The following is a 25,052-nucleotide window of genomic DNA, read 5'->3' on the forward strand; positions in this document are numbered from 1 at the left end:
CTAATGATTAGCTTTTGGTCAAAGACTCACCTAGGAAGCTTTCTGCAGCAGATCAGAACAACAAAGCAAATATCTTAAAGAGGCTGAATTCATGCTGGACACACTTGTAAACCATCTTTGTATTTTTCCCAGTATGCAGCAGTGGTCAGAGTGGAAATGCTCACAAAACTTGCTGAAAGAGTGATGGGGTTGTAACAGACTGCACTGGTTTATAACCTTGCACAGTAACTTTCCTCTTGGGCAAAATTGCCAGGGGGAGGCACAGTTTGGATCCAGTCCACCAAAACCTAGCCATGAGCCATGAACAACCATTCAGTGGCTTGCTATAAGGAGGGGAATAGTAAAGTATAATAAAGACAGTATCAAGACACTCAAGAGATGGCATTGGGGTCTTTTTAAATAGAACTTAAACAAGCTCCTAATTTGTTTCCTGCTTTCTCCTGGAAAGGGATAACATACTTAGCTGATTCAGGAAAGGTGTTACAGACAGAACCCTGATTAATTAGTCCAGGTTACAGTTCAAAATCATTGAATCGCAGAAAGATTAAGGTTGAAAAAGACCTCCAAGATCATTGAATCCAAACCTTGGCCTTAACATCACCACCTTTTCAACTAAGCCATGCCACTAAGTGCCACATCCAATCATTTCTTGAACATTTCGAGGGATGGTGAGCCACTCCTCATACGACTTATAAATGGATCAGTTAAAACTAATTCAGCCACTGTTTGGGCAGCCTGAAGGTGCTGGTCAGATGATACTGTAATACTACCTTCACATCACCTAGAACCTTACCAGACATGCCACCACAACAGAATGCAAATCCCTTCATCAAAACTGATCAGGCACACTGACACATACTTTGAGTCACAATTATGTGTGATATGGAAGGATCTTTACCGTCTATCTAACTTTAGAAAAGTTACTCAAGGTGGCAGTGGTCACTGAGGTGGGTGGTGGTACCCAAGTAGAGCATATTTGATGACTAGACAATTTCAGACCACACTGAACTGTGACTACAGGTGTACTAGATGTGTTTCTTTTAGGCTACATAGCATAAGTAAATTAAGTCCTTTAGTGAGTAGAAGATTTGAAACATGCATGTCCTGTTCCCAAGGTACTGAAAAAGCTGACAAGGACTGAGCCTAAATTAGTATGTGGTTCTAGAGACAAAATTCTGCAGCTCATCCCTGCCCCACATGTGCTCTGACTAAACTGTTAGTCATGTCACTTACCTAGTTTTTTTCACCCAAGGACTTTTAAAATGGAAAATAATATTAACATGTCTTTCTAGTGGGAATCACTGGGTAAAGGCAAGCAAGACTGAGCAGTGCAGACTGAAAACAAAGACGTCTAAAATTTGAAAAGTCTGTGAAGTAGGTTGCTATTGGTGGATCTGAGCACATACACTAGCAAAAAAACCCCAAACCTACCCTACAATTTTGGTTCAATGATAGCAGGGTAAGAATAAGGGTAGGAATAAAGTTCTTCCTTTAACAGACTAACTACTAAGCATCCTCCCTCACTCCTAAGAAGCCTAGGGAATTCTTTGCTTTCCTGCTATTGTGCCCATGTTGGGAGTGGAAGGTAGGGGCTAACAGAAATTCAGCTTGCTACAAGCATGCAAGAACAGCAGGAAACAACAAAAAAAAATCCATTACATGCAGATTATGTAACTGCATGTCAGATATCATGTAAACAAATGGGGAAGTGGCTAACACTCAGCATAACCCAGAGCCACTTCTGAAGTTGCTGGAAGTTAAAGCAAGCAATACGGATTACACTCTCATATTTATGTAACTGCAAAGATTTTTGTGAATGTGACATTATCTTATTCAGTAAATGCTTGGGATATTTTCTTTTAATTTATGCAGTCAGACAGTTTTGCACCTAATTTATGATGCTGCAGCCTAAGATGAACCAAACAAAAACAACCCACAGCTGGGCAGTGAGAAAGTTCAGAAATTTGGGTCTGGTATTTTCCTTGGCATTTCTTTGCCTGCAAATATGCAAGACAGAAATTTCTTGGCTGTTTGTATATACATGCTAAGGATTTATCTTCCTCAAAGGAGAACCTGGGCTTGTGCAGGGGCCATAACCAACATATACAGGCAGTCACTTTAAACATGGACTAGTCACACAACACTGCTTTTATTTCCAGTACATATTATTTATGAAAATCTGTTTATTTATAGAGGCGGTATTTCTATGAGCATATTCATATACTGTGATTCCACTGAGTATTCATGTATTTTTTGGGTAATGTGTTTGCATATTGTGACTAATAATGCTTAGTTCATCTGACATAACAGGAAGGAAGAGTCAGTTGCATGATCACTTCATGTGAAGTTGTTAACATCTGCCAATCAGGAAATTTAAGGAAGCTCAAAAGCAGTAAGGGAAATGATAAACTGAGCAGCTTTCTAACTTGCAGCATTTGTTACTTAATACTGTCATGCAGTAAAAAAATAAAGCTAACTGGCAGAGCAAAACACTTACTGATTTCTGCATGTGATTACCAACTACACATTGCTGCTTGCAGACCGAAATCAAACAAGGTAAATGAGGAGAGTTTTTTCAAGAGGAGGTATGTCTCTCTATGTTGTGTGTTGATTTTCTTGTGCCACAGAAGATTTTTTACAAGACGCAAATGTTTGCCAAGGATTAAGTTAGGTACAGTCATACTTGAACATGTACAAAATCTGGATCAGCTTCCTTCGTGTTTGAGGAATTCCAGAGAAAATTTTGAGGATTCTTTAGCCTAATTGATTAAAAGTAGAAATGTGTGTATACAAAATTTCTAAAGATTTCTGCAAGATCCAGGAAAGACTATGAAATGTCTATGATATCTGTTGCACTATTTGATATTTTTTCTGACATCTATTTTTCAATAACTGAAAGAAATGCTATTCTCTTTACACTTTCTATAAATTACTTTAACCAGAAAAATGTGGATTTCTACTTATTGGGGGGGGAAAAAAAAAAGTGAATCACAAAATCATGGGATGGTTGAGGCTGGAAGGTAATTCTAGAAATTGTCCTATCCCAACCCTTGCTCAGAGCAGGGTCAGCTACGGCAGGTTGCTCAGGGCTTTGTCCAGTCTCTGCTGATGCCAGGGATTGTTCCTCCCCACATGCAGGACTCAGCACCTTCCTTTGCTGAATTTAAAGAGATTCTTGTCACCCCATTTCTCCAAATTCTCCAAGTCCCTCTGAGCAAAACAGTTGTATATCACCCACTCCTCCCAGTTTTGTATCATCTACAGAAATCAGAATACTGAACTAAAAACTGAAATAGTTGTATTTAGGCAGTTATTTGATAGTAATATTTCATTGCTTGGTATGCATTGTAAGGTTTCTATTCCTATTTCAATGCTTCCAGGAAGGCTTAGCAAGTTTATGATATTCTCCTTAGCTCTGTAATGTATAATTATCAGTTTGTGCTCACATTACACTGCAAGTAAAATACAAAGTTTCATTTCTGGAAGTGTGTCATGGGCAGGAGTAATTTTCCCAGAGACACTCAAGCAAATAAGTCACTGGTCTCAGGGGACATTTTCTGGTACCAACCCACACTCACAGCCTAAGAGCAAAGACAGTAGATTGAGAGGGTAAGAATTGATAGTGCTTAAGTCAGTATTTTGTACATGATTTCTGTAAAAACTACTATAGACTACCTGATTACTTTACTTCTGACACATTGATAAGGTGGATAGATTGGGTTTATAACAAACTGTCCTGGAGAGAGCTAGGGAGTGAGCTAAGAGCTGAGGAGTGTGGAAACCAGGTGCTTGAGTTCCCCTCCTGGGGCCCTCCCCTCTGTAGCAGGGTAGACACACATCTGTGAGGCTGGCCAGGGGAGAAAGAAAGAAGCAAAGCAGAAAAAATCATCCAGTTTGGTCATTTTCATCCTAATAGACTCCATTTTACCTCCTATTTTGATGAAATACGAGGAAATACTGCTTACAGTAGAATATGTACGGTTCTTCTGGTCTGATCCTCCAAATAACACAATCATTTTGAAATAAGTGTTCCTTCTGGCACCTTCAATACTGAGGTGTCTTCAGACCAGAGAGAGCTTTACCACACCTGTCTGCAGAAGACCAGTCTGGGAGAGGGTGGAGGTCCTGGAGGCAGAAAATTCCTAATAATACGGTGCTAGAGCTACTTGCTTGGCCACTGTGCAGAAGGTCTGGATTGCTCAGCTAAATGGCTTAGGGCTCACCACAGCTCCTACATCTCTTATCCTGCCTGCAGGCAGAGAAAGAAACAGAGGACCTGGCAATGTGTTGGGGCATTCAGCTGGAATGGTCATTTCTTATGAGGAAAGCGAATGCTTACAGCTCTTTCCACTGCAGGTCCAGTGAAATGTCCAGAGTGTGCCAGCAAACACTTCTCTAAGCAGACAGGGCTGTAGACGATTTTTATGGCTGTGTCCCAGATGGGTGTTTCCATGAGAAAGTATGAAAAGTACTTGCAATATGGGGCTGCAGTCATGTGTAGGAAACCTGAGGGAGATTTTGAAAGCACAGGAGTAATCAGAAAAGAGAGAGGGAGATGACAAGAAGAATGAAACAAAGGAAATAAAGGAAAGGTGAACAGACAGTTGCCAGAGAATGGGAAAACAAATGCCTAGAAAAGGAACATAAGATGAGGAAAGGGAGGGGAAAATGTTGAGTGAACAGAACTGAATGGAAGGGCCAAAATGGAGAAAAATATGATTAAGAGGTTGACTAGAAGGGCAACAGGTCTCGAGGTTCTCATGTGCGTTACTGGGGAGGTTCTTGAGAGCATGGGAAAGTGGAAATAACTTTTTGAAACTAACTAATTGAGACCAGTATCTCACAGAGGATTTCATGGTCAGTCCTCCATACTGTTTGTACTTGAGATTCTTCAGCATCACTCCCCAGAAGCCCTGGCCACATCCTTACTGCAGTATGATGATATACAAATATGGATGCTGCAAGAGATAAGCAGGTTACAGTGAAGAGTCTGTTTCTATTGCAACCCCAGCATGGTATCCTGGCCCGGCTTGAATCCTGGCGACCACGATCTATGTCATATCAAGCCAATTTCCAGGAAATGTGAAATGCCTTCTGGAAATATTCAAGACTACAGGATGACTTGCTTGGAACATCAGGATGGGTTTTTGCTTTCACCACAAGTGGAATCAGTTTGAAAACAGACCACAAAAATTAATATAGACAGGCAGACTAGTAACAAAATATTACTATGTTTCTCTTTTTCCTGAATTTGTAAGAATTTAATTTGGTTTAGAATTATCCTTAGTACTGCCTTTAATCAAGAAAATTGCTACTATGAAGTTGCAGTACTAGGCAATGCTAAAACAAACAAAAATTTAACCAGAGTTGTTTCTTCATGTAGGAAAAAAAAAAATGCTGGGAATAGGGAAATCTCTTCCAGGATTTTAACCTCCTCTGAGAAAAGGAGAACAGTACATAAGATGAGAAATGTTTGACAAGAGCTGATGCCAGTGTTTGACTAGCTTTCCTCAGACCTCCATACCACATGAATGAGTGTGGAGTTGCCCTTTGCAGGTACTCACACTTCCTTAGTAAATTAAATTGCCTACAGCGATCTGTAACATCTGACTCCTTGGTTTCTGACGCTGCAGCAAACATAAATTTGAAGTAGACTATTCTGGCTGGATGCAAACCTCAAAGAACAGTGGGAGTTACGTAGTTTGAAAAGTGGAGAACCACTTGTGATAGCAAACAGGAAAAAATACTGTGGTGCCCTGACCTTGGCAGGCCACCCGCTGCTCTCTCACTCCCCCTCTTCTTTATTCTCTACTTCCCATCAGCAGAAAATATCCACCCACTCCCTGTGGGGGGCCTCAGTACACACAGCAGTTGCTTTGGAAGTCAAAAGCCTGGATGATGAATGCCTCCTCCCGCCCCAATCCTTCGTTCTCCCAGGTTTTATTGCTGAGCATGATGCCATGTGATATGGAATATCCCTATCGGCTGGGGTCAGCTGTCCTGGCCATGCTCCCTCCCAGCCTTAGGCTCACCCCCATCCTACTGGCCTCTGCAGAGCTGGTGGGATGGGGTTGGAGAGACAACCCTGATGCTGTGCCAGCACTGCTCAGCAACAGCCAAAACACTGGTGTGTTACCAGCACCATTCTAGCTACTAATACAAAGTACAGCATTGAGATGTTCACAGGATCAGAAAGCAAGAAAACCTGACTTTCTGATGGTATAGTTAGGAAAGATATGTGGGAAAAGAGTAATCCTAAGTCATGGTGTCTGCCCTGGATATAGTGAGTGTATTTATCATCATGAAAGTCTGTGGCCTCTTTATCTCAAACTACTTTGTTACAGGCAGTATCATGGCTATTCAGCTCTTTCAAAGAAGAGGTGCCTGACAGACATCCTGAAGCACACCCTCTGCTTGGCTTTTCTAAGGAATATTTTTTAAAAATTAAGGTTTTCATAACCAAAATACACATTATCATGATTTTCCTTTCCTTTTTTTTTTCCCCTTTTTCTTTTTCTTTCTGAAGGTTTCATTATCTCTTTCCAGATAAGGAAATATGTTTGTTACTCTTGGACTCATTTGCATGATTTGGTGGTATATGATGCTATTTCATCCCTTGCATGCCGACATCCAGTGTATGGAGTGTAAGTATGTTTTTGCAGATATAATCTGAGAAACAAAGTTTAACTCTTCGTTTATCAGAGATATTTGCAATGAAACTGGCTATTGCCATCTTAAGCCTAACAAATACTATCCTCTGCATTCAACAAAAGCAATATCATATCCTTTTTGAACTTATGCTGCAACACTTTCAGCAGACACATGGGAATCACCTATTACAAATGTGAATGTGGACTGGAGAAGAATGGAACTGTCCTGGGAGAGCAGCAGGAATTTCTCTAAGTACAAATGTACCATCATGAACATGAATATGGAAGATAGAGAGGAAGAGGTAAACTTGCTATTCACTGGGATAAATAATCATACCTTTTATCAATTTCACTTACTTTGAAAAAAATGAATGTTGCAGATAACATCTGACATGTGGCCATTTGCACTCTACAGCTTGATCTCTCAGGGGCAGTGGAAAGCCATCAGCAATGCCAGGGTGCATTTACTGCTAAAGGAGCATCCTAGGCATACTAAAGAACTGAAATTCTGGCACCAAAGCAGAAAGGAAGAGATAGTCTCACAGCCCCTTTTTTTCAGTAGCTACATCCCTACTCATGATTCACCACAGGTGCAGTTCAGGCTAAGTGAGCCTTCTAGAGACTTTGAAGAGACAGAGCAAGAGACCCCTCGAAAAAAAAGAAATCCACAAACTGCCATGGATTTTTGTTATCTGAAGTTCTTCACTTGTTTCCCAGTAAACGGGATCATGCCTGTAGCACAGGTTATGTTATAAACCCACATTATCCAAAGAAAAAAATAGGACGCTTGACAGGGATAGAGATGACTTATTTAGCCTAGCAAAGCAGGTGCCTTAGAAATAGATATTCAAAAATAAATCACATCTTTATTGAAGATTATTAATATAACACCATAGACACCTTTTTAACACCTGGGAAGGTCAGATGAGGACTTTTATTTTGCTTAATCCTTTGATTTAATTTCTTTGTGGCTCCCCTATGTATTAGCCATCTTCTGTTATGCCACTGGGGTACTATTACACTCCTGAAATTGTTGCACACTAACGTAGCATCCAACTCCTGACCTGCAAAGCTTTTTGTGCAGTTGTGCTTTTGATCCCTCAGTTCCATTCTATATCAGCCTCGAGTGCTAAAGGAGAGAGCTAGCTCTTGAGCAAAAACCATACTTATACATGGAATTACATTCCTGAGTGTTGGGGTTTCAGTTTAGTCTTAGTTTTTTTTCTGTTAAAGGAATTTTTTCCCATATGCATGTTGCTAGGGGACAAATAGCTGTACTTAAGAAAGACAAAAAGGGGAGTGGGGCGGGCCTGGCTACTCCTTTGTCTACACCTGGGTGTGGGGTCAGTTCGCTCTGAGCGTCCGGAGAGAGAAGCTGCAGAGAAAGGAGCTGCTGCTTCTTTCTTTTTGGCCGTTCTTTCTTCCTGCTGGAAACAACGCCGGGACCCCAAAAGCCGCTTTCCCTGCCCTGCTGGAGACGGGGCTGTGGCTGCCCTGCCCCGCTGCTGCTTCGAGCTTTCGCTACGCTGTAGCCCTGCTCGCCCTGCCTGCCTGGGCCTCCGTGGGGTTCTCCCATCTGGATACATCTCGCCTGCCACCCGGGATTTGCGTTCGTCCCTGCCGCTCCAGCCTGCCGTTCCAGCCTGCCGTTCCCGAGAGTCCGGGATCGGCTGCCCAGGGGTTTGTGAAGCCTTTGTCCCATCCCTTCCCGGGATCCCAGGCCGCCAGTGCCGCGTGCTCCCCGAGCTCGCTCCGGAGCGCCCCCTGCAGCCGCGGGGGAACCATCGCACCTGCCCTGCTCACCGGGAGCCGCCAGCGCCCCTGCCGGCTGCGAGCGGAACTGCACCCGAGGGGAAAGGGCCCGACAGCCGAGAAGGCTGGCACTGGGTTTGTGTTCGCTGTTACTGCCATAGTTATTGCTGTTTGTTTGACTGGTTATATACATATAGATATATATATATAGTAAAGAACTGTTATTCCTATTTCCCACATCTTCGCCTAAAGGCCCTTGATTTCAAAATATAATAACTTAAAGGGAAAAGGGGTTATATCTGCCACTTCAAGGGGGGGGCTTCTGCCTTCCTTAGCAGACACCTGTCTTTCAAAACCGAGACACTGAGTTGCACTTCCATAGCTAGCCTTATTTAACATCAGAAAGGAAGAGCAGAGAAATAAAATAACCACACGTTCTCTTTTCAGGTGAATAGTCCACTATGCAGCTTTCCAGTGGAATTGTACTTTCCTCTGCACAAAGGGGTTTTCTTTACCATTGAAGTGCCAAACACAAACATCTCAAAACAATGCACCTTTCTCCCTGGAGGTAATGTATATGGTCTGGCTAAGGTTTTCTCCATTTGAAATCTTTTAAAAGTAAATATTGCCTTTGAAAACAATTACTTACACAGTAGATAACTGCTATATTTTCTATTAAAATCTTTTTTTTTTCAGATCTGTTAAAATTATTTGCTCTGTAATAAGTCTCCAACACTCTGCAAGAGATGTATTACTACAAATGTATCTATAATTGCATTATTCTCTTTAATAATAAGGTTCCATAATGCCAGTAAATTACAGTGGTTTAAGTGTGGATTCAAATAAGTGTTCTGGCTTTTACAAATTAAGATATTAGTACTTATTTGTTTTTTTAAATGTTTTTCTGCTGGGCTGTTGGTGAGTTTATTGTGACCCATTTTTCCCTCCCTTGTCAGCTCAGAGTTCTCTACTAAAATTCCCCAGCCACCAGTGCTGCTGCAGCTGTGTGTAGCTGTGGTATTTCAGACAGGACAAAGGTGATGGATTATCTGCTTGCTCATATGTGAGCAGAGAAAATGCTCACTGCTCATCTCTTCCTCTAGACTTGACAGAGGAAACACCCATGGTGACCCTCAAAATATAAGCCAGGACTTTGGTGTTCCTCCCCAGCTGGCCCTACATTCCAAGTGTGCAGGTGCCCCGTAGGATTGCCCTGCTCTTCCATAACGTTGCCCTCTTTACTGGGCACTGGAAGGGCTGGAGTCAGTAGCAGAGGAAGTCTCCACTCTTTCACTGAATTTAGGACATAACACAGAAAGGAGCAGAAAATTGGTTGAAGGAGAAGACAGGAGGCTGAGCATGCCTGCACAGCCTAACCATGAGGGACCTTCCAAAGAGATGAGGTTCCCATTTCAGTGTGCTCCAGAAAAGCAAAAGAACAAGTCACTGCCACCCACATGACAGTGGAAAGATCTAAGGAAGAGCCTGCTTGATTAGACAGCAGGAAAAAGTCCAACCTTACTTTTAAAAGTCTCAGCTTTTTTTTTCCCTCTGTGTAAACACTTCTGGAGTGGATTCCTGGGCATGAATTGCAAAAGGATAAATACTTCTCTCTGTAGCAGCATGGACGGTGTTAAAAGACAATGTGCCTTCCTCTACATGTGGAATGCTTCACTTACTGACAGGTTTCACAGTTCAGAGGCAGTTAAAATGGAGTGAGAGTAGAGTTTTTTTCTCAGTAGTCATTCTTAATCCAAGCAATAACTAGCTGAGCTTGCAGGTGTCTAACATACCTAAGTGTGTGCCATGATCCTCCAGCTTGAAGGAGTCACATGATTTTTCCTCATCATGGATATTCCTGTGTTTGCAGGCATGAATGGGTCGGCCATTGAAAACTTCTCCTGTGTGATTTATAACATTTTCCTCATGAACTGCACTTGGCAGGCAGGAAGGCATGCTCCAGCAGATACACAGTATTTTCTCTACTGGCAGAATTCAAGGTAAGTAAATCTGCTTGAGCCAGGGAATTCTGAATTCTCATTCACCACATCACAGTGCCCATGTTTAACTAAAATACTTTGCTGTATGCAGAGATGAAGAGGAGATGGAATGTGAGCTTTACATTAAAGATGAAAATGGCAGAAATATGGGATGTATCTTCCAAAATGTGAGCATAGGGACTGAAAAAGCTTACTTCCTGGTGAATGGGTCTAGCAAAGACTCCCTGATCCAGTTCTATGATGAGTACATTGACCTGTATAAAATTGGTAAGTAACTGAACATTTTATTACTGTTTTATAAAATAAGGAAGTGGGGAATTTTTCTCTGAAAAGAAGATTAAAACAAAGCCTGTAGCCATTGCAGGATCCTGCACTGCAGGGCAGACTTTGCTCCCAACAGCTAACAGAATATAGTTCCAAAACTTGACTAAAACAAGCAAAGGCAGAGGCAGCCTGAAAAAACTGCTCAGAGGAGTGGTGTGGACGTAGTCATGGATTCCAAGTAATGAAACACAACAGTTAGATTTTCAAGGCCACCTTTCTTAAGGGCTTACTTTACCATCCCTTAATCTCACCCCTGAGAGCCACAAGAGCTACATGTCCTAAAACCAGAGTGAGGATTCAGCTTGCAAATTAGGAATGTGTTAGTCAAATAGGTGGGTACCTCTGTGAGCTAGGTGTTTAAGCTCCAAGAGAAATCAGGTCACACAGTCAGCTATATTATAGGCACTCCAATTCAGATGCCTTTAACGCATCATGAATAACACCACACATATAAAAACTTCCTTCCTTTTTCCTATGGAAACTTGCATTGCCAACATGAAGTTGGAAAACAGATATAGAAGAAAATGGCACTCTGCTGATTGCACTACTGAATTACACTAAATCTTTCATACCTTTTTTTCCATGAACTTCATTTACTTCAGATGTCCAAAAACTGTTTACCAGATAACTTTAGTTAGCATCAGCAGCACACAGTTGTACACCAGCTGCCTCACCTTCACACGCATTTTGCTGAGAAGGTATGAGTTGTAGCCAATTACTGACCATGCCTGTATTAATTATTCCATTTTTTTCCCCAGAAATACTCACTGCTCCATTAAATGTCACTGCCCATTGTACCAGAGATTCAGCAGGTTGCATAATTACATGGCATCCACCCCTTACAAGTCATGTGGAAAAAGCAAAGTGTTTTCAGTATGAAATTAGCATACAAAATAAGGTAAAAACAATTTCTTGGTTTGTCTTTGGTACTGTACCTATGCTCATGTATATCTATAATGTGTAAATTTCTGATTCCTTCATTTATTAACTTGTCTCTCATAAGCTGTGGTGTCCTCCTGCTCCAGCTCTGCTGTCTCATATTCCACCTCTCATGAACTTCTGCAGCTCAGAAACTTACCATGGTAGCAGTTCCTCAGACACAAGATCAGGAAAGATCAGCTAAGGTTTAAACATAAATATACAACTGCAATAAAGCAACACATCATTAAGTCTCATTTGTTTATTAAAAACAAGACCAACGGCTTGCAGGCTGTTTGGACTATCTGGATTTTTTACCTTTCATGCATTAATAGTATCTACCTTGGTAGCTATTTCAAGGAGCAATTGCAGTACACGCAGCTTTCCAGCTGGTTGGTATAATTTGACAGTAAGATCTTGGGTGAAATACTTAGAAAGTTTTACATAAAGATATAGATCACAACATAGCAATATTATCAAAACATTTATTTGAAAGAAATGCATGTTAATTCTTCTTTCTTGTGCCACAGTCAGAATGGGTGGGGTTCAGTGTAGATTTCTACATTTGGGTAAGAAATTAATCTCCTAGACTGAGACACCTTAATGGAGGTGTCTGCAAAGAAGCATGACTATCTCCTAAGAGTCAGTGCACGTTAGGGCTCCCTGCTGTGGAGTAGTAGGTGCCTCATGGCTCTTGAGGCGCTGAGGGTACCAGAGGTACCAACATGGAGATGGCAGATAGAACTCACACCTTTCAGGAGGGTCCAACAGAGGTAAGACAGCTAAAACAGCAACACATCTAAAGTTTAAGCAACTCATTTACACCCTGCTCATTCACAGCACAGGCTGGTGACTTCCACCAGGTCCTAAGCTGAAAGCACTCAGCTGACAATGAGTGATGGGGAAATACTAGTCTGGTTTATAGTGCAAGACACACTGTGGATGTGTTTTCCGTAATGAGAAGTTCCTTCCAGTTATACCTTTCTGACTTTTCCATGATGCTGGCTATTCTCCTGATACTACTTGTGAAAGATGTTTCCAGGACCTCAGCTTTTCAGTGCTGAGATCATTGCTAAATTCACTGCTGCTGAATCTGTTCACTCATTTTTGAACCTACCCTTTTCTTCAAAATTTTCAGGTTCTTTAATCCAGGCCAATGTTTGATTCCAGTTAATTAAATTTTTATTGCATAGGATGTGTAAGTAGCTCTTCACAGAAAGCCCCTGAGCATGGAAAAGTCAGATGTCTAACTGAGACTGTGACTGGAAGGAGAGTAAATTTGCTATTCACATCAATTTTCTGCCCCAGGTTGTCAAACTACTGTGAAATCACAGCTTCCAGATCTGCCATGTTTGTAGAATGATGTGATTGCTTGCGTAATTTGGATATGGATGAGAATGCATAGTGTATATAAAAATACCCTTAGTGACAAATACAGCTTCTCACACCTACTGATAAATAATTAATGTATTCTTCCTTTTCTAAAAGGAAATGTAGGAAGACAAAACTCTGAATACAAAGTGCTGTTATTCTGGGACATTACTGGAAAATAATATCCGATTGATTTTTCAGTTTAAAATAATTTATGATCTTCAAAAGCAAGAAAGTGAGAACAAAAGAGAGAAAAATGTTTGATTATTTGATGAGAAAATAACAAAAATGAAGATTTGTCTTTGTTTTGCAGGATGAGCCCAAAGAAGAGAAAAAGCTTCCTCATGTAAGCATTCTTGTCACATACAAAATTGTGCTTTTGCCTACTTAAGCACATAAATACCATTACAGAAAATAACACTTACTTCTAGAACTACAGGTTTTGTATCAAGGTAGCAATGAGAATTCAGAAAAATATTTTCCTGTGATATCTTTAAGTGTAAACTTAATGCATCCTTTTTGGATTGGGTAGGCAGAATTTTCCACGCCTTTCACAAAGCTTCATGCATTCCATCTATTGCACAAATAAATTTCGCTTCCGACAGATGTGACATTTTGCTTACTAAGAACCTGAAACACTCTTTCACATTGGTGGAATAATACCACTGCAGCTCAGGAGAGCTAGACAAAGGGAGTACAACAATCTTCAAAACCTGGGGAAGTTAATACATACTCTCAGTCTTCCCCCAAGGAATGAGCAGTCCTCTCAGCCTTGGAAGGACTTGACAGATTCCAGACTTTGTATAAAGCATCATGAGGCCAAATATTACATATCTGTTATTGTATTGTCTCAAGAACATGAAATCTTTTCAGCAAAGACAGACACCATCCATGCCTGTTTAATCCCCATGAAGGTTGCAAGGGGGGTTTACAGGGTACTTCTCCAGTTCCTGCTTTGTGTCTCTCAGATTTCTTTAGGATCCACAAAAAAAGGACACAAAAAAAGAAGTGTCCATAAAGCATAATAAAATAATTCAAAGACCAAATAAATATCAAAATTTTTTAACCTTCAAAAACCATGAAGTTTTGATGGCAGGATAAACTTTTAACTAGTACATATGTAAAAAAATAATAATTTTTTAAAATAGAAATTGTATCAGGAAATTAACCCATAAATTTTGTTAGTATTTGCCTATGAGGTGAAATGCAGTCTGATAACTTTGCTTTTAGGTAAGGAACGACAGATATGAATTCCAAAATTACAATGAGAAAAAAAGATACATTCTGAAAATCAGAGCATGTGGAGCAAACTGCCTCGTAAGCTCAAATTGGGGAGAATGGAGTGAACCCATTGAGTTTGGTAAGACTATGAAATACTATTTTTTTTTCAGCATTACCATGTTAGCTTTCCTTTCTTCCTCAAATTCACAAAAATTAATAAAATCTTAATGTTTACCCAATTACATGGAAGGAACTGGGTGGATTTTATTAACATGGAGGAGAAGCTCCAATTCTCTGGCAAGGGAGCCTTTGATTAGCTGGGATTGTGAAGGCACCAGTTACTCAGATGCCAGGGCTACAGAAACAGACCAAGCCAGACCCACTCTTGTCTTTGGTCTGATGAGTCTGCCTCTCAGTTCTCTAAGTTTTTACCATGAATATCATCCCCTTCCTTCTGCATCTTTCTTTTCACCCTTTCCACTAATTTTGCTCTGCTAATTGTTCTGTGACTCTGTTTATTCTTCTCCTTTTCCAGAATTCTAAAAAACTTTTTTTAAATTTTGAAATATTTTCTTAAAATGCTCTAAATTTTAAACATTTGAAAAGGCTTAAAATGTATCAAATCTATCTGCATTTTTTGACAAAACTCTATAAGATAAAGTCAAGTTGAAGTCCTTTGGGACATTCAAAAAATTTAGTGAAATTTGCATTCATTACATCATACAGTTGCAAAGGCAGTTTTTTGCCATGCTAAGATATTTCTCGGATGTTTCAGGTCAAGGGAAAGATTACTTTATTTTCGTGATTTTATTTCTGATTGCACTTGGAACAATCTCAGTTACACTTCTCCAGTATTGTCTTTTCAAAAGGTAAATCAAACTTTTTTTCTGTAGATACTACTGATAGAGTATTATCTATGAAACACATTCCTCCAGCCTCCTAGTTTCCTACCTGCAAATTTAAATAATCTGATTATCAACGTCATGAACTATTACCACCAGGATTGCTGGGGATGGCCCTTTGGCATGCAAAATCACTAAGGGAAAAAGGGGGAATGGATGCTGAAGTTATTAAGTGATGGATTCTACCAGAACCTAAAAAAGCTTTTCTGTTCTTACTTTTAAGCATTTAACATCCAGGTTGCTTTGAAGCCATTGGCTGTGTACAGTACCAGACAAGAGGGAATCCAAATTAACATATACTTATTTTGATAAAACTTCTCATTCAGTGGTGAAAGTTATGTCACGTGACTTATTCAAAGTCATTGACTAATGACTTTGACAATAAGAATCACTTACTGTGATTCTAACCACAAAATAAATTTTAGTAACCCAAACAATAAGTGTAATAATAGTTACCCACCACTTACCCCCCTCAAAACATTTTATTTCTCATTTAGTTTGTAGAGCAATAGATGTTCAATCTTGAAAGTAAAAAATGCCCTTAAAAATGTTTGTGTAAGTTATATTAGCAGTATTTTCAATTTCTCCACAATCCCATTTTCTACCCATAGGTATTGCAGTTACAAGAGCCTATTTCCTCCCATACCACAACCAAGAGACAAACTTAATGTATTAACTGATGAAGATATCCAGGTATGCCTTCTTTTCAATTCAGTCAAATTTTTTAACTACAAACCACAACAGGCCAAAGCCTAGAATAACTGACTTATAAAAATGTTACATTTGGTCCAAAACTAATTTCTGTCATGGAAGCCATGCTGCTTTGAAACCTGAAATGCTCTATGCCAATGTTAAAACAAATGGTTTTCCTGGAGGTATTTTAAGACCAGAGTTTTCACTTCTACTGAGACCGGTAATTTCTGTTTGTACCAGATTTCAAAGATTGCTGTTCCTACTTTAAAAATAACCTAATTGAGAAAGCATTTTCCATTAGCATTTTTAAACATCAATGGCCATAATATAACACGAATATATATTTCAGAAGCCTGACCTATACCCATGTAAAAATGCTGTCACACTGAATGCAAATCAACGCGGCTGGAAGGACTTGACAGTTAAACTAACCTTCCTCTTGCTTCAACACAGGATTAGCAATTTCAGTGTTTTGTGCAAATTGTATTTGATCAATATACTGTAGCATCTCTGTGCAGCCTATTCTGTGTGTTTAATTAGCCTTACTTTTAAAAAGCCTTTTTAATAGCCCGGTTTAATGCACTTAAAATCTGTTGCTTTTTACCCTTATTCCTTTCCTGTTTACAGTATCTTACACACCTGCACACTGTCAACGCAAATAACTCTTCCTGTCTTTCTGCACACATCATGACAACCAGGCTTCAAACCACTCATGCTTCTCAAATCTGTCCATTTGAGCAGTGACTGCATAGTGAAGGGATGCTTTCTCCCAGCTGGCTAAAGCAAAGACATACTTGAAGTCAGTAAATCAGGTCAGTCACTAATTGCCTACAATTCAGTGGGCAACACCACGCATTCCAATGAGGTGTCCAAAAGTGACACATAAATTTTCCTTTAATTGTTTACAAAGAATCCCCAAAGCTCTGACTACTAAAACTCTCTAGTTTTGGTAACTATATACCAGCTTGTTGTCCTGATTCATTTGTCTTTGGTCCTACCAGCTTTGGCTTTCACGGAAAGCAGGGAGGAATGTAACTTGGATAGGTTTACTCACTTCCTACCAGGCTGCCAGAGCTAAGGCTACAGAGCAGCAGCAGTCCACAGTTCATCATATTAAATAATAATAGCTAGCAAAGTAACAAGCAGTTTTTGGAAAATTGCATACTGATTGCTTGCTTTTTCTAAAGTTGAGAGGCTTCCAAATTCCTGTGCATATACTACCAAACACATTCAAACCACTCCACTACAACCCAGAGGCCTTTGTGGATGTGGTCTGCAAACTGTGGCAGAGCCACTTCCATGCAGGGAGCAATGTAGCAGCAGCAGTTGCCAGAGTTAAGTGAAGCCCTCACGTTGCCTCATACCTGCCAACAGGCACTGTGAAGGTAATTCATATGATTCTGACATGTTTAAACAGTTTGATCTACTCTTAAAATCTAATTTTATTTTACCTCTTCTCTCCAAAACCTTTAACACTGGCTGAATGCTGTAATTCTTCAAAATAATAATGAAGTACAAAAAGTACATTTTCAAAAGCTCTCCACTGAACACCAAACACTCTCCCTGACACTTAGTGCTAATGGATTTATGAGCTGTTTTGAAACTGGCAATGTCCTTTGCTAATCACACCCTTTTAAAGCTTGCGTTTCCTCATTTTGCATCTATTTACTCAACAACCTTTCACATTTTCTCATTTTTTCTCCTGTTACACAATACTTTTCCCCAGACCACTGAAAAAGCTCATGATTTAAAAACCCCTAACTTTCTGCACTGCATCCTTAAAACACTCATGTTAAAGAACTGCCCATTTTATTTGCTTTAAGATCCTACCAACCAAATCACTCAGTGCATCAGACAACTTGCACTCCTCGAATCCATTTTATTTTACTCATCTTACTACAGACCAATGACTTTCTAGTCATTCTCTCCCCATACGCTTTCCTCACCAAGTTTTATCGCCTCTTGCCTGGAGTTAAATATATTCCAAGAACTTGCAAGACACACTCTTCGTACATTTTCCTTGGAGAACAGTAAAGCAGCACAAAACACCATGACCACAAAGCCCTGCAGTGCTTTACCCATTCTTCAGATTTCCTAGAAAAGAAGTCCCCAAGACATCTTGGTTTGATGTTCTGCAACATAACCTCAGTATGACAGCAGGCTTGTTTTTTTAACCTTTCCTCCCTGCCCCCAGTACTATCCCTCCTTTTTTTTTTATTATCTTCCCTCAATACTTAAACTCCAAGGGCTCTGTGAGTACTTTGATCTCACCTAGAAGCATGCATTCTCCTAGTACTCCAGGTTAGCCAATGTAAAGATGTGTGATAGCAACCAAAATATTTTACCTACATGTCTAGCCAATCCTTACATATGGAAAATTCAGGCAATACTGACTGAATAAATTCCTTCTATTGTCTCAGCTAAGGTTGTCCAGCATCTAAACCAACTCCTGTTTTTCCTCCTGCTGACAGCTAGTACTGATCATGCATATTAAAACATTCCTTAACTTACCTTAAAACTGGTTTTTCCTGTTTTGCAATCATTTCTGAAGTACTAAAAGAGGAAGACAAGATGCCTTTAGTACTGCTGAAACTAATGCTCAGAATGATACCAACAGCAACTTGTAGCTTACCACATGGTGCAGAATTTTCTTTCTCTTTAGACAGGATATGTAAATCTACCAACAAGAAGTCATACTGAGGAAATAACTACAGTTGAAGAATGATCCAACTTTCCAAAAACACCTGATTCCCGACAATGAAACAAAATTATGGATCCTGCTGACAAGTACTTCAAACCAGCCTATAAAAGAATTTAATCACCTATAAAACTTGTTTGTGCCCTTAAAATCCACTTAAAATGGAGCAGGTAAAAAAAGAACCACTGAAACTTGTTCTTTTCCCTTTGTTCAAACCCACAATGCCTGGCAGCTAAGCTTTTCTGCAAACACCTACTTCGAAGATGTGCTTAAGCCTTGCTAGGAGGTTCTTCACACTGTGAAACAAGGCCTCTTATTCAGAATAAAGCTGTCATGATTGCTATAAATTTCTTTCCTCTCATTATAATGATTACCTGTAGGCTGACAGGCCTTCTGTACAATGCCACTGTAATATTACCATAATATTTGTATGTCCAGTTATTTTCTAAAGCAGAAACTAGCTATTTAGAATGTGTTTAAATTTGCTTTCATGTTCCAACCAGCAACACCAAACTATCCAAATATATGCAATTAACCTTATGCAAGACAAAAATGGAAAATAAAATTTTACTTGTCAATTATAACCATTAATACTGGTCTCTCAGTCAGCCATTTCACAAGCTCAGTACTGCCACTACAAACACAGCCACCTGTGATCCTGTGCAGTTTTAGTACGTACCTGATTCACACAGATAGCATCTAAAGCCTTTAAAAAAATCAAGTCTAACAGTTGTGAGAATTGAAATAAAATCTAATAGCTGATTTTAAATGTAAAATTTCCCCACAAATGTATTTTAGTTATTCCCTTCAAAGGGTGTAAATGCTATTTCCAATGCCTTTTAAAAATAATATAGGCTTTAGACGCCAGTATTTTCTTTTACAAATGCTGGATGTTTTCCTGTCCATATTTTTCAAAAATTTCAGTGTGTTTCAATAAGGCCAGAACAAATGGGTTTTTTTAAAAGTCTCATTTATTGTTTGCCTCTTACATCCCTAAACTGCATCACACACTGGAAATTGCTGCTGCATAATTAAGGGAAGCCATATATTAAAAAAAACCCCAAACCTGGACACCAGAAATTAGTTCATGTTGAACGTACAGCATAGGGAAAGTGCAGTTCCACTTAAACACCTACACTTGCCTTTATTTCTTTTCCTATTTCTTTTGGCTAAAACCTTGTTCTGGAGGGGAGATTGGGTGTAGAAGTCCTGTCCCTGTTAGGATGCTGAAGTAACTGCCACGTTTGGTTCCTTTCACAAAGCTTGGGCCACCATACACCCACAGGGAGGTATCCCATCATTATCTCTACCCTTGCAAGGCACTGATACAGAAAAAAACCTCACCAATGTGTTTATATAGACAAACCATCTTCCCCTGCTCCGCAGCAAACTGATTGGCAGGGTGAACACCAAATGACCTGCCTGCACCACAGGGAGCTGCCACTGCCACACAGGCTGTAAGAACCACTTGCAGTAGGTACATGAAGTTTGCCATTAGCCCGTATACAAAGGAGCTGTGTAATGTCCTTAACATTCACATACAGATGTTGAAAGCAGTGCTTGTGCAACAGTGAAAGGAAAAACACAAAGTATGCTCAAGAGGAAGGTAATAACCACCCAAAGCCAAGCAGGTAATTTAAATACTTCATCTTGAATAGCAATCTCAGAAGGCACACAGAAGAACTCAAGACAGCTCAGTCAGCCTTCAATGAGTCATACAATAACACACTTTTCCTTTCTCAAGCTATAGGGAGAGTTCATAAAACATGAAGATTAACACCTTGTTTTTCTTTACTGGTCCCTCTACCATGTCTTTGCAGATTACAAAGTACAAAACATTATATACATATGAAGAACGGCACATAAGTATTACATTATCTCAAAGATCAGTTATGAGAAATTGCTCAATCTGGTCTTCTGACCATCCCTAAACATCAATCAGTTAATACTGAAGGCTGACCTACCTTGATCTATTATTTTACAGCTACATAGAAGCACACACATTCCCTCCCCCACACCCCTTCAACTTCATTAGACTGCAACTCATTTCAGATTAAATTCAGCCTTCCACAGATCTACTGACCACTGCCACAAATGAGGCCAAACAGTATCTTGAATGGCACAATCAACATTTCCAACCAGCAGCAACAATACAATACATAGGTCATTCAGAAGTTGAAGGCATTTACTGGGTTTCTGGGTTTTTGCATGAATGCCATTTTGCTTTCCATACTGACTTAACAAAAAAAATATTTACTTTAGGCTGTTTTACCAAGGGCAAGAGCATTACTTTTTGACAGTCCTTGGTACTTTGGGGTTTCTTAGCACTACAACTGAACCCCCCTCCCCCCCTGCCATTTTAAATCACAGAAGTTGTAAATGAATTTCTAAGAATCATGCAAAAAGCCACTTGCAGCAGCCCATCATACACTATCAGGCACAAAGAATGGGAGTGGTTTCTGTTAGTACAACCCATGCTTCCCCACCCCTCCCCTCTAAAGATCTCATATTCAATTATTTTTTTAAAAGCTTATTTTGTTACAGAATGCAGTGTAAGGGTATCAGAGGACCCATGATCTGAAACAAGTTTTCAAATACAAGAGGCTTTCCCAAAGCTTTTATGTAATAATTTCAACGCAGACTGAGTAAGTATGTTTATTGTTTTACAGCAGAATGCCCCAATTTAAGAACAAAATTGCTAGATGTTCAGCTGTGCAAAATGGTACATAGTGCTTCAGTACAAGTGGAAAAAAACATGATTTGTTAGCAAATGCTTTCAAATACAATTTTATGGTCCTATAAGATAGGACTTGAAACTGGGGACTGATCCACAGGCAAATGAGTTTTTTCTTTTTAAACTGGACCTAGCTAATTTGGACCCAGAACCAACGCCACTCATTCCTCACTGCTGTAAAGAAAAATTGCCACACTGAATTGCCAGATTCAGTGTCTTCATGCACATTACAGAGAAATGGATCAGTCCTCTATGTCAGTTTCTAGCCCCATCTAGAGGTATCATCTGGCTCCGATAAATAAGACTCACAGGAATTTCTTGAAGGTCAATGGTCCATAATGGTAGTTACTCTACATGATCTGCTCAACTTGATTTCCAATTCTATTTAGGCTGTTTAAATTACTTTCTTGAATTCATCGTACAGCACAAGCACAAAAGCACCCCCCATGCCTCTGAGAACATTAGACCATGCACCCTTGAAGAAGGCCTTTCCTCCCTCATCTCTTGCAATCTTCCGCCAGCAGTCAATTGTTCCAGAGTACATGATATCAGCTGCAGGAAAAGAGCAAAGAGTTATTCTTAATTCCTATTTTATCTCAGGTAATTTTTAACAACTGCCCTGTTTCACTTAACTGCTCTGTAATGTCCCAAACCACAATTTAAGACTGTAACACAATACGTATTAAAAATGTTAAGCCTTCTTTTTCATACCTTTGTTTAATCTAACAATACAAATGGGCAGTCCGTTTTTTAAATTTCAGATTCCATAATGAAAAGTCCTCAGCATAAATCCTGACAATCACAAGTTGAACCTTACCGCATTTCCTCATTTGAGTGTAATGTAACAAAACAGACTTATGGAACAAGGAATGGTAACTGCTGAGGATGGCCATTAGTAAAAAAGAACTCCATCTTGTTAATGCTGTTAAAACAGCATTAACAGCTCCATGGATTTACAGCCTACCTCCTTTGCGTCCTGACTGCATCATCATTCTACGCCGCACTGTATCGAAAGGATAGGAGACCACGCCGGCCACGGCAGTCACCGTCTGGGCAATCATCCAACTGATAACAATGTGAGTATTTCTGGGATCTGGGAGCATGCCTGCAATAAAACAAAAAAGGCAATTAGCTTTTTATCTTCCACATCCTCCTCTGGTTCACTCACTACATGACAGCTATTTTACTAGATTAACTAGTATGAAACACTGGAAACCCATACTCTAAATAATATTGCAGCAAAACACTTCACAAACTTTAAACATACTGAAGCAATATTTAGAAGACTTTTTTCTCAGGAATCAAAACAGGTTACCATTTAAGCACAAGCATTCTTTTTAGACTGGCATGAGAAAACTTGACCATTCACTACTCTTTTAGTAAAAAAAGTCACTGAATTAAGTCACTGCTCTGTGGATAACATTACACTACAAACTAGCATTAATGACCTATATGCCCAAATGTCACGCTTAACAGTTGCTTTGCAAAAGCACTGCTCAATCCCATTTTGCTAAACACACTTGGACTGGTCCAAAGTAGATACAGTAATGCACTGAACAAAAAAGAAATTATTCTAACTGTGTATGGTCACCGACACACTCTCCTGGCATTAGGAGCAACTGCCTTAAGTACAAAACCAGTACTTGAAAGTGGGCTGCTGCCATCAACACATCCCCAAGTTTTCCCTTGAATACAGCAGTGTCATGGATGTAGCACCAAAATCCCCCTTCATCTTCACATATCCAAAAACAGACAATACAAATCTAAAACCAGGTTTTTCAGATGTCTTCTGAAATATTACCTTTTGCCGTATCATAGATCCCAAAGTAGGCAGCTCTGTAGATGATGATGCCTTGGACAGAGACATTGAACCCCTGGTACAAGCCACGCACACCATCAGACTTGGTGATTTTAACTAGACAGTCCCCGAGACCAGAGAATTCTCTGTCTGCACCAGCTTTTCCAACATCAGCAGCCAAACGGGTTCTTGCAAAATCCAAGGGGTAGACAAAGCAGAGGGAAGTGGCTCCAGCTGCACCACCAGATGCCAGGTTACCAGCAAAATACCTCCAGAACTGAGTGTGCTTGTCTACACCTCCCAGAAACACCTGCTTATACTTATCCTTGAAGGCAAAATTGAGAGCTTGAGTTGGGAAGTATCTGATGACATTTGCCAAGTTTCCTCGCCAGAAAGACAGCACTCCTTGTTCCTTTGGAATACGCACTACACAATCGATGATACCCTTGTACTGCTTATCAGCAGCAATCTGTTTACTTGCATGTTGCACCTGCAAATAAAAATATGAATATTGACCACATGCCTCAACAGGTCTATGCTACAGCTGGGCTTAGACCTGCTTCAAATGAAGTCGTTAATTCTGAATGGCCATGGTTGGTATTATTAATAAATAGGCTTAAAATTGCTTGCAAACTTTCTCAGAGGTCAAGACTTGCCAAAATAGGAATGGACAGCTGCGAGCAATTCCTCTAAAACTACCTGAAAGGAGAGTGTAGCAAGGTGGGGGCCAGCCTCTTCTTGCAGGCAACTAGTGACAGGACAAGACAACATAGCCTCAAGCTGTGCCAAGGAAGGCTGAGGTTGGACATTAGGGAAGGAATTACTTCAGATAAAAAGTGATTAGACATTGGAATAGACTGCCCAGGGAGGTGGTGAAGGCGCCATCCCTGGAGGTGTTTAAGACTAGACATGGCACTAAGTGCCACAGTCTAGTTTAAATGGTGGTGTTAGGTTTGGCTTCACGATCTCTGAGGTCTTTACCAACCTAACTGATTTTTTAAGGAACAAGGGCCAATATAAGGCAAATACATCACGACCGGGCCTACCTAGAAGCAAGAGCCTTTACTGACAGAGGCGGATCTGCGGGTGGGAATCGCCTGAGGGAGCCGCGTTAAGCCGAGACAGCCGCCAGCCAGAGGAACAGGGGCTGGGGACGAGGGAGGAGCCACCATGTCCGCGGCCGGGGCCGGAGGCGCCACGAAGGTCACTCGAGTCACCTTGGGGCGCCACCGGGTCACGCCGGGCCCCGCGCGCCGGCCGCGGCCCGACCCCGCCCCGGGCGCGGCCCAATCGGGGCCCGGGTGCGCGTCACGTGAAGGTCGCCAAGATGGCGGCGGAGAGCAGCCGCCCTCCCCTCCCCGCCGTGCCCTCGGCGCCGGGAGCGGGGGCGGCAGGAAGTGACACCAGCGGCGGCCGCCCCCTCGGCTCGGCTCGGCCCGGCGCTCCCTCCCCTCCCCGCTCCGCACGGCGGAACCGGCTTCGGCTTCCCCGCCGCTGCCCACGTGACCTTCACGCCAGCCGCTGCCGCCACGCTCGCGCCCTTTGTCCCACGCTGGCCGCGGCCCCCGCCCCCTCCGTCCTTCTGTCCTCGCCCGGCCCGGCTCCCGCAGGGGACGGTGAATGGTGCCGCCTGCGCTACCCGTTCTCGCCCGCGCCGCTGACCTGGAGCAAGAGCTTGACCCGCTCGATGGGCGCCACCGCGGTCTTGCTGATGGCGGCGGCGACGCCGCCCGCCAGAAAGTCCTTGAGGAAGGAGATGGCCTGGTCCGCCATGTTCGCGCCGCGCCGGAGCCGCCGGGAGAGAGACGCCGCTGCCGCTCAAGACGAAAGGGCGGGAGCGCCGCCGCGCATGGGCTTAATGCCGGGCCGCGCCGGCCGCGCCCCCGCCGCCCCATTGGCCAGTCCGCTCCGGGGCGGGGCGGGCGCCGAAAGGGCCCCGCCCCCGCGCCCTCCCCCCGCTGCGGCGCCAGTGTCGCAGCGCCGCGTCACCC

At 41.4% G+C, this 25,052-nt stretch overlaps 2 protein-coding genes across 5 annotated transcripts; one reads left to right on the top strand and one right to left on the bottom strand.

Annotated features, from left to right (window-relative positions):
- The first annotated feature begins 2,286 nt into the window (after positions 1–2,286).
- Positions 2,287–19,120, top strand: LOC121670957 (granulocyte-macrophage colony-stimulating factor receptor subunit alpha-like). 4 transcript variants are annotated; one of them, XM_042041977.1, is made up of 12 exons: positions 2,387–2,556; positions 6,547–6,644; positions 6,816–6,952; positions 8,850–8,970; positions 10,273–10,402; positions 10,494–10,669; positions 11,485–11,624; positions 13,329–13,361; positions 14,246–14,375; positions 15,012–15,105; positions 15,750–15,831; positions 18,494–19,120. In XM_042041977.1, exons 2-12 carry the CDS (start codon positions 6,557–6,559, stop codon positions 18,554–18,556), a joined length of 1,194 nt encoding a protein of 397 aa, XP_041897911.1. In that variant the 5' UTR covers positions 2,387–2,556; positions 6,547–6,556; the 3' UTR covers positions 18,557–19,120. The 4 variants fall into 4 exon arrangements, with proteins under 4 accessions (XP_041897922.1, XP_041897930.1, XP_041897911.1 ...); XM_042041968.1 differs by having other exon boundaries at positions 2,390–2,585; XM_042041988.1 differs by lacking the exon at positions 15,012–15,105 and having other exon boundaries at positions 2,287–2,585; positions 18,494–18,580.
- Positions 19,121–21,170: 2,050 nt separating this feature from the next.
- SLC25A6 (solute carrier family 25 member 6) lies at positions 21,171–24,912 on the bottom strand. The gene is made up of 4 exons (XM_042042010.1): positions 24,724–24,912; positions 23,065–23,551; positions 22,228–22,368; positions 21,171–21,815 (listed from the first exon to the last, which is right to left on the bottom strand). Exons 1-4 carry the CDS (start codon positions 24,832–24,834, stop codon positions 21,658–21,660), a joined length of 897 nt encoding a protein of 298 aa, XP_041897944.1. The 5' UTR covers positions 24,835–24,912; the 3' UTR covers positions 21,171–21,657.
- Between the last annotated feature and the right edge of the window lie 140 nt (positions 24,913–25,052).

The sequence above is a fragment of the Corvus kubaryi genome, unplaced genomic scaffold (genome assembly GCF_017639235.1).
Source record: "Corvus kubaryi isolate FWS band 111438036 unplaced genomic scaffold, C.kubaryi_AGA036_p1.0 133, whole genome shotgun sequence".
Taxonomy (NCBI): Eukaryota; Metazoa; Chordata; class Aves; order Passeriformes; family Corvidae; genus Corvus; species Corvus kubaryi.

Excerpts from the sequence above, each read along its gene's own strand:
- LOC121670957 (XM_042041977.1), top strand. The coding sequence starts at position 6,557 with ATGTTTGTTACTCTTGGACTCATTTGCATGATTTGGTGGTATATGATG. Across the intron at positions 6,645-6,815 it reads CGACATCCAGTGTATGGAGT|CAGACACATGGGAATCACCT; the intron begins GTAAGTATGTTT and ends CAACACTTTCAG. Across the intron at positions 13,362-14,245 it reads AAGAGAAAAAGCTTCCTCAT|GTAAGGAACGACAGATATGA; the intron begins GTAAGCATTCTT and ends CTTTGCTTTTAG.
- SLC25A6 (XM_042042010.1), bottom strand. The coding sequence starts at position 24,834 with ATGGCGGACCAGGCCATCTCCTTCCTCAAGGACTTTCTGGCGGGCGGC. Across the intron at positions 22,369-23,064 it reads GATCTATGATACGGCAAAAG|GCATGCTCCCAGATCCCAGA; the intron begins GTAATATTTCAG and ends GTTTTATTGCAG. Across the intron at positions 21,816-22,227 it reads GCAGTCAGGACGCAAAGGAG|CTGATATCATGTACTCTGGA; the intron begins GTAGGCTGTAAA and ends CTTTTCCTGCAG.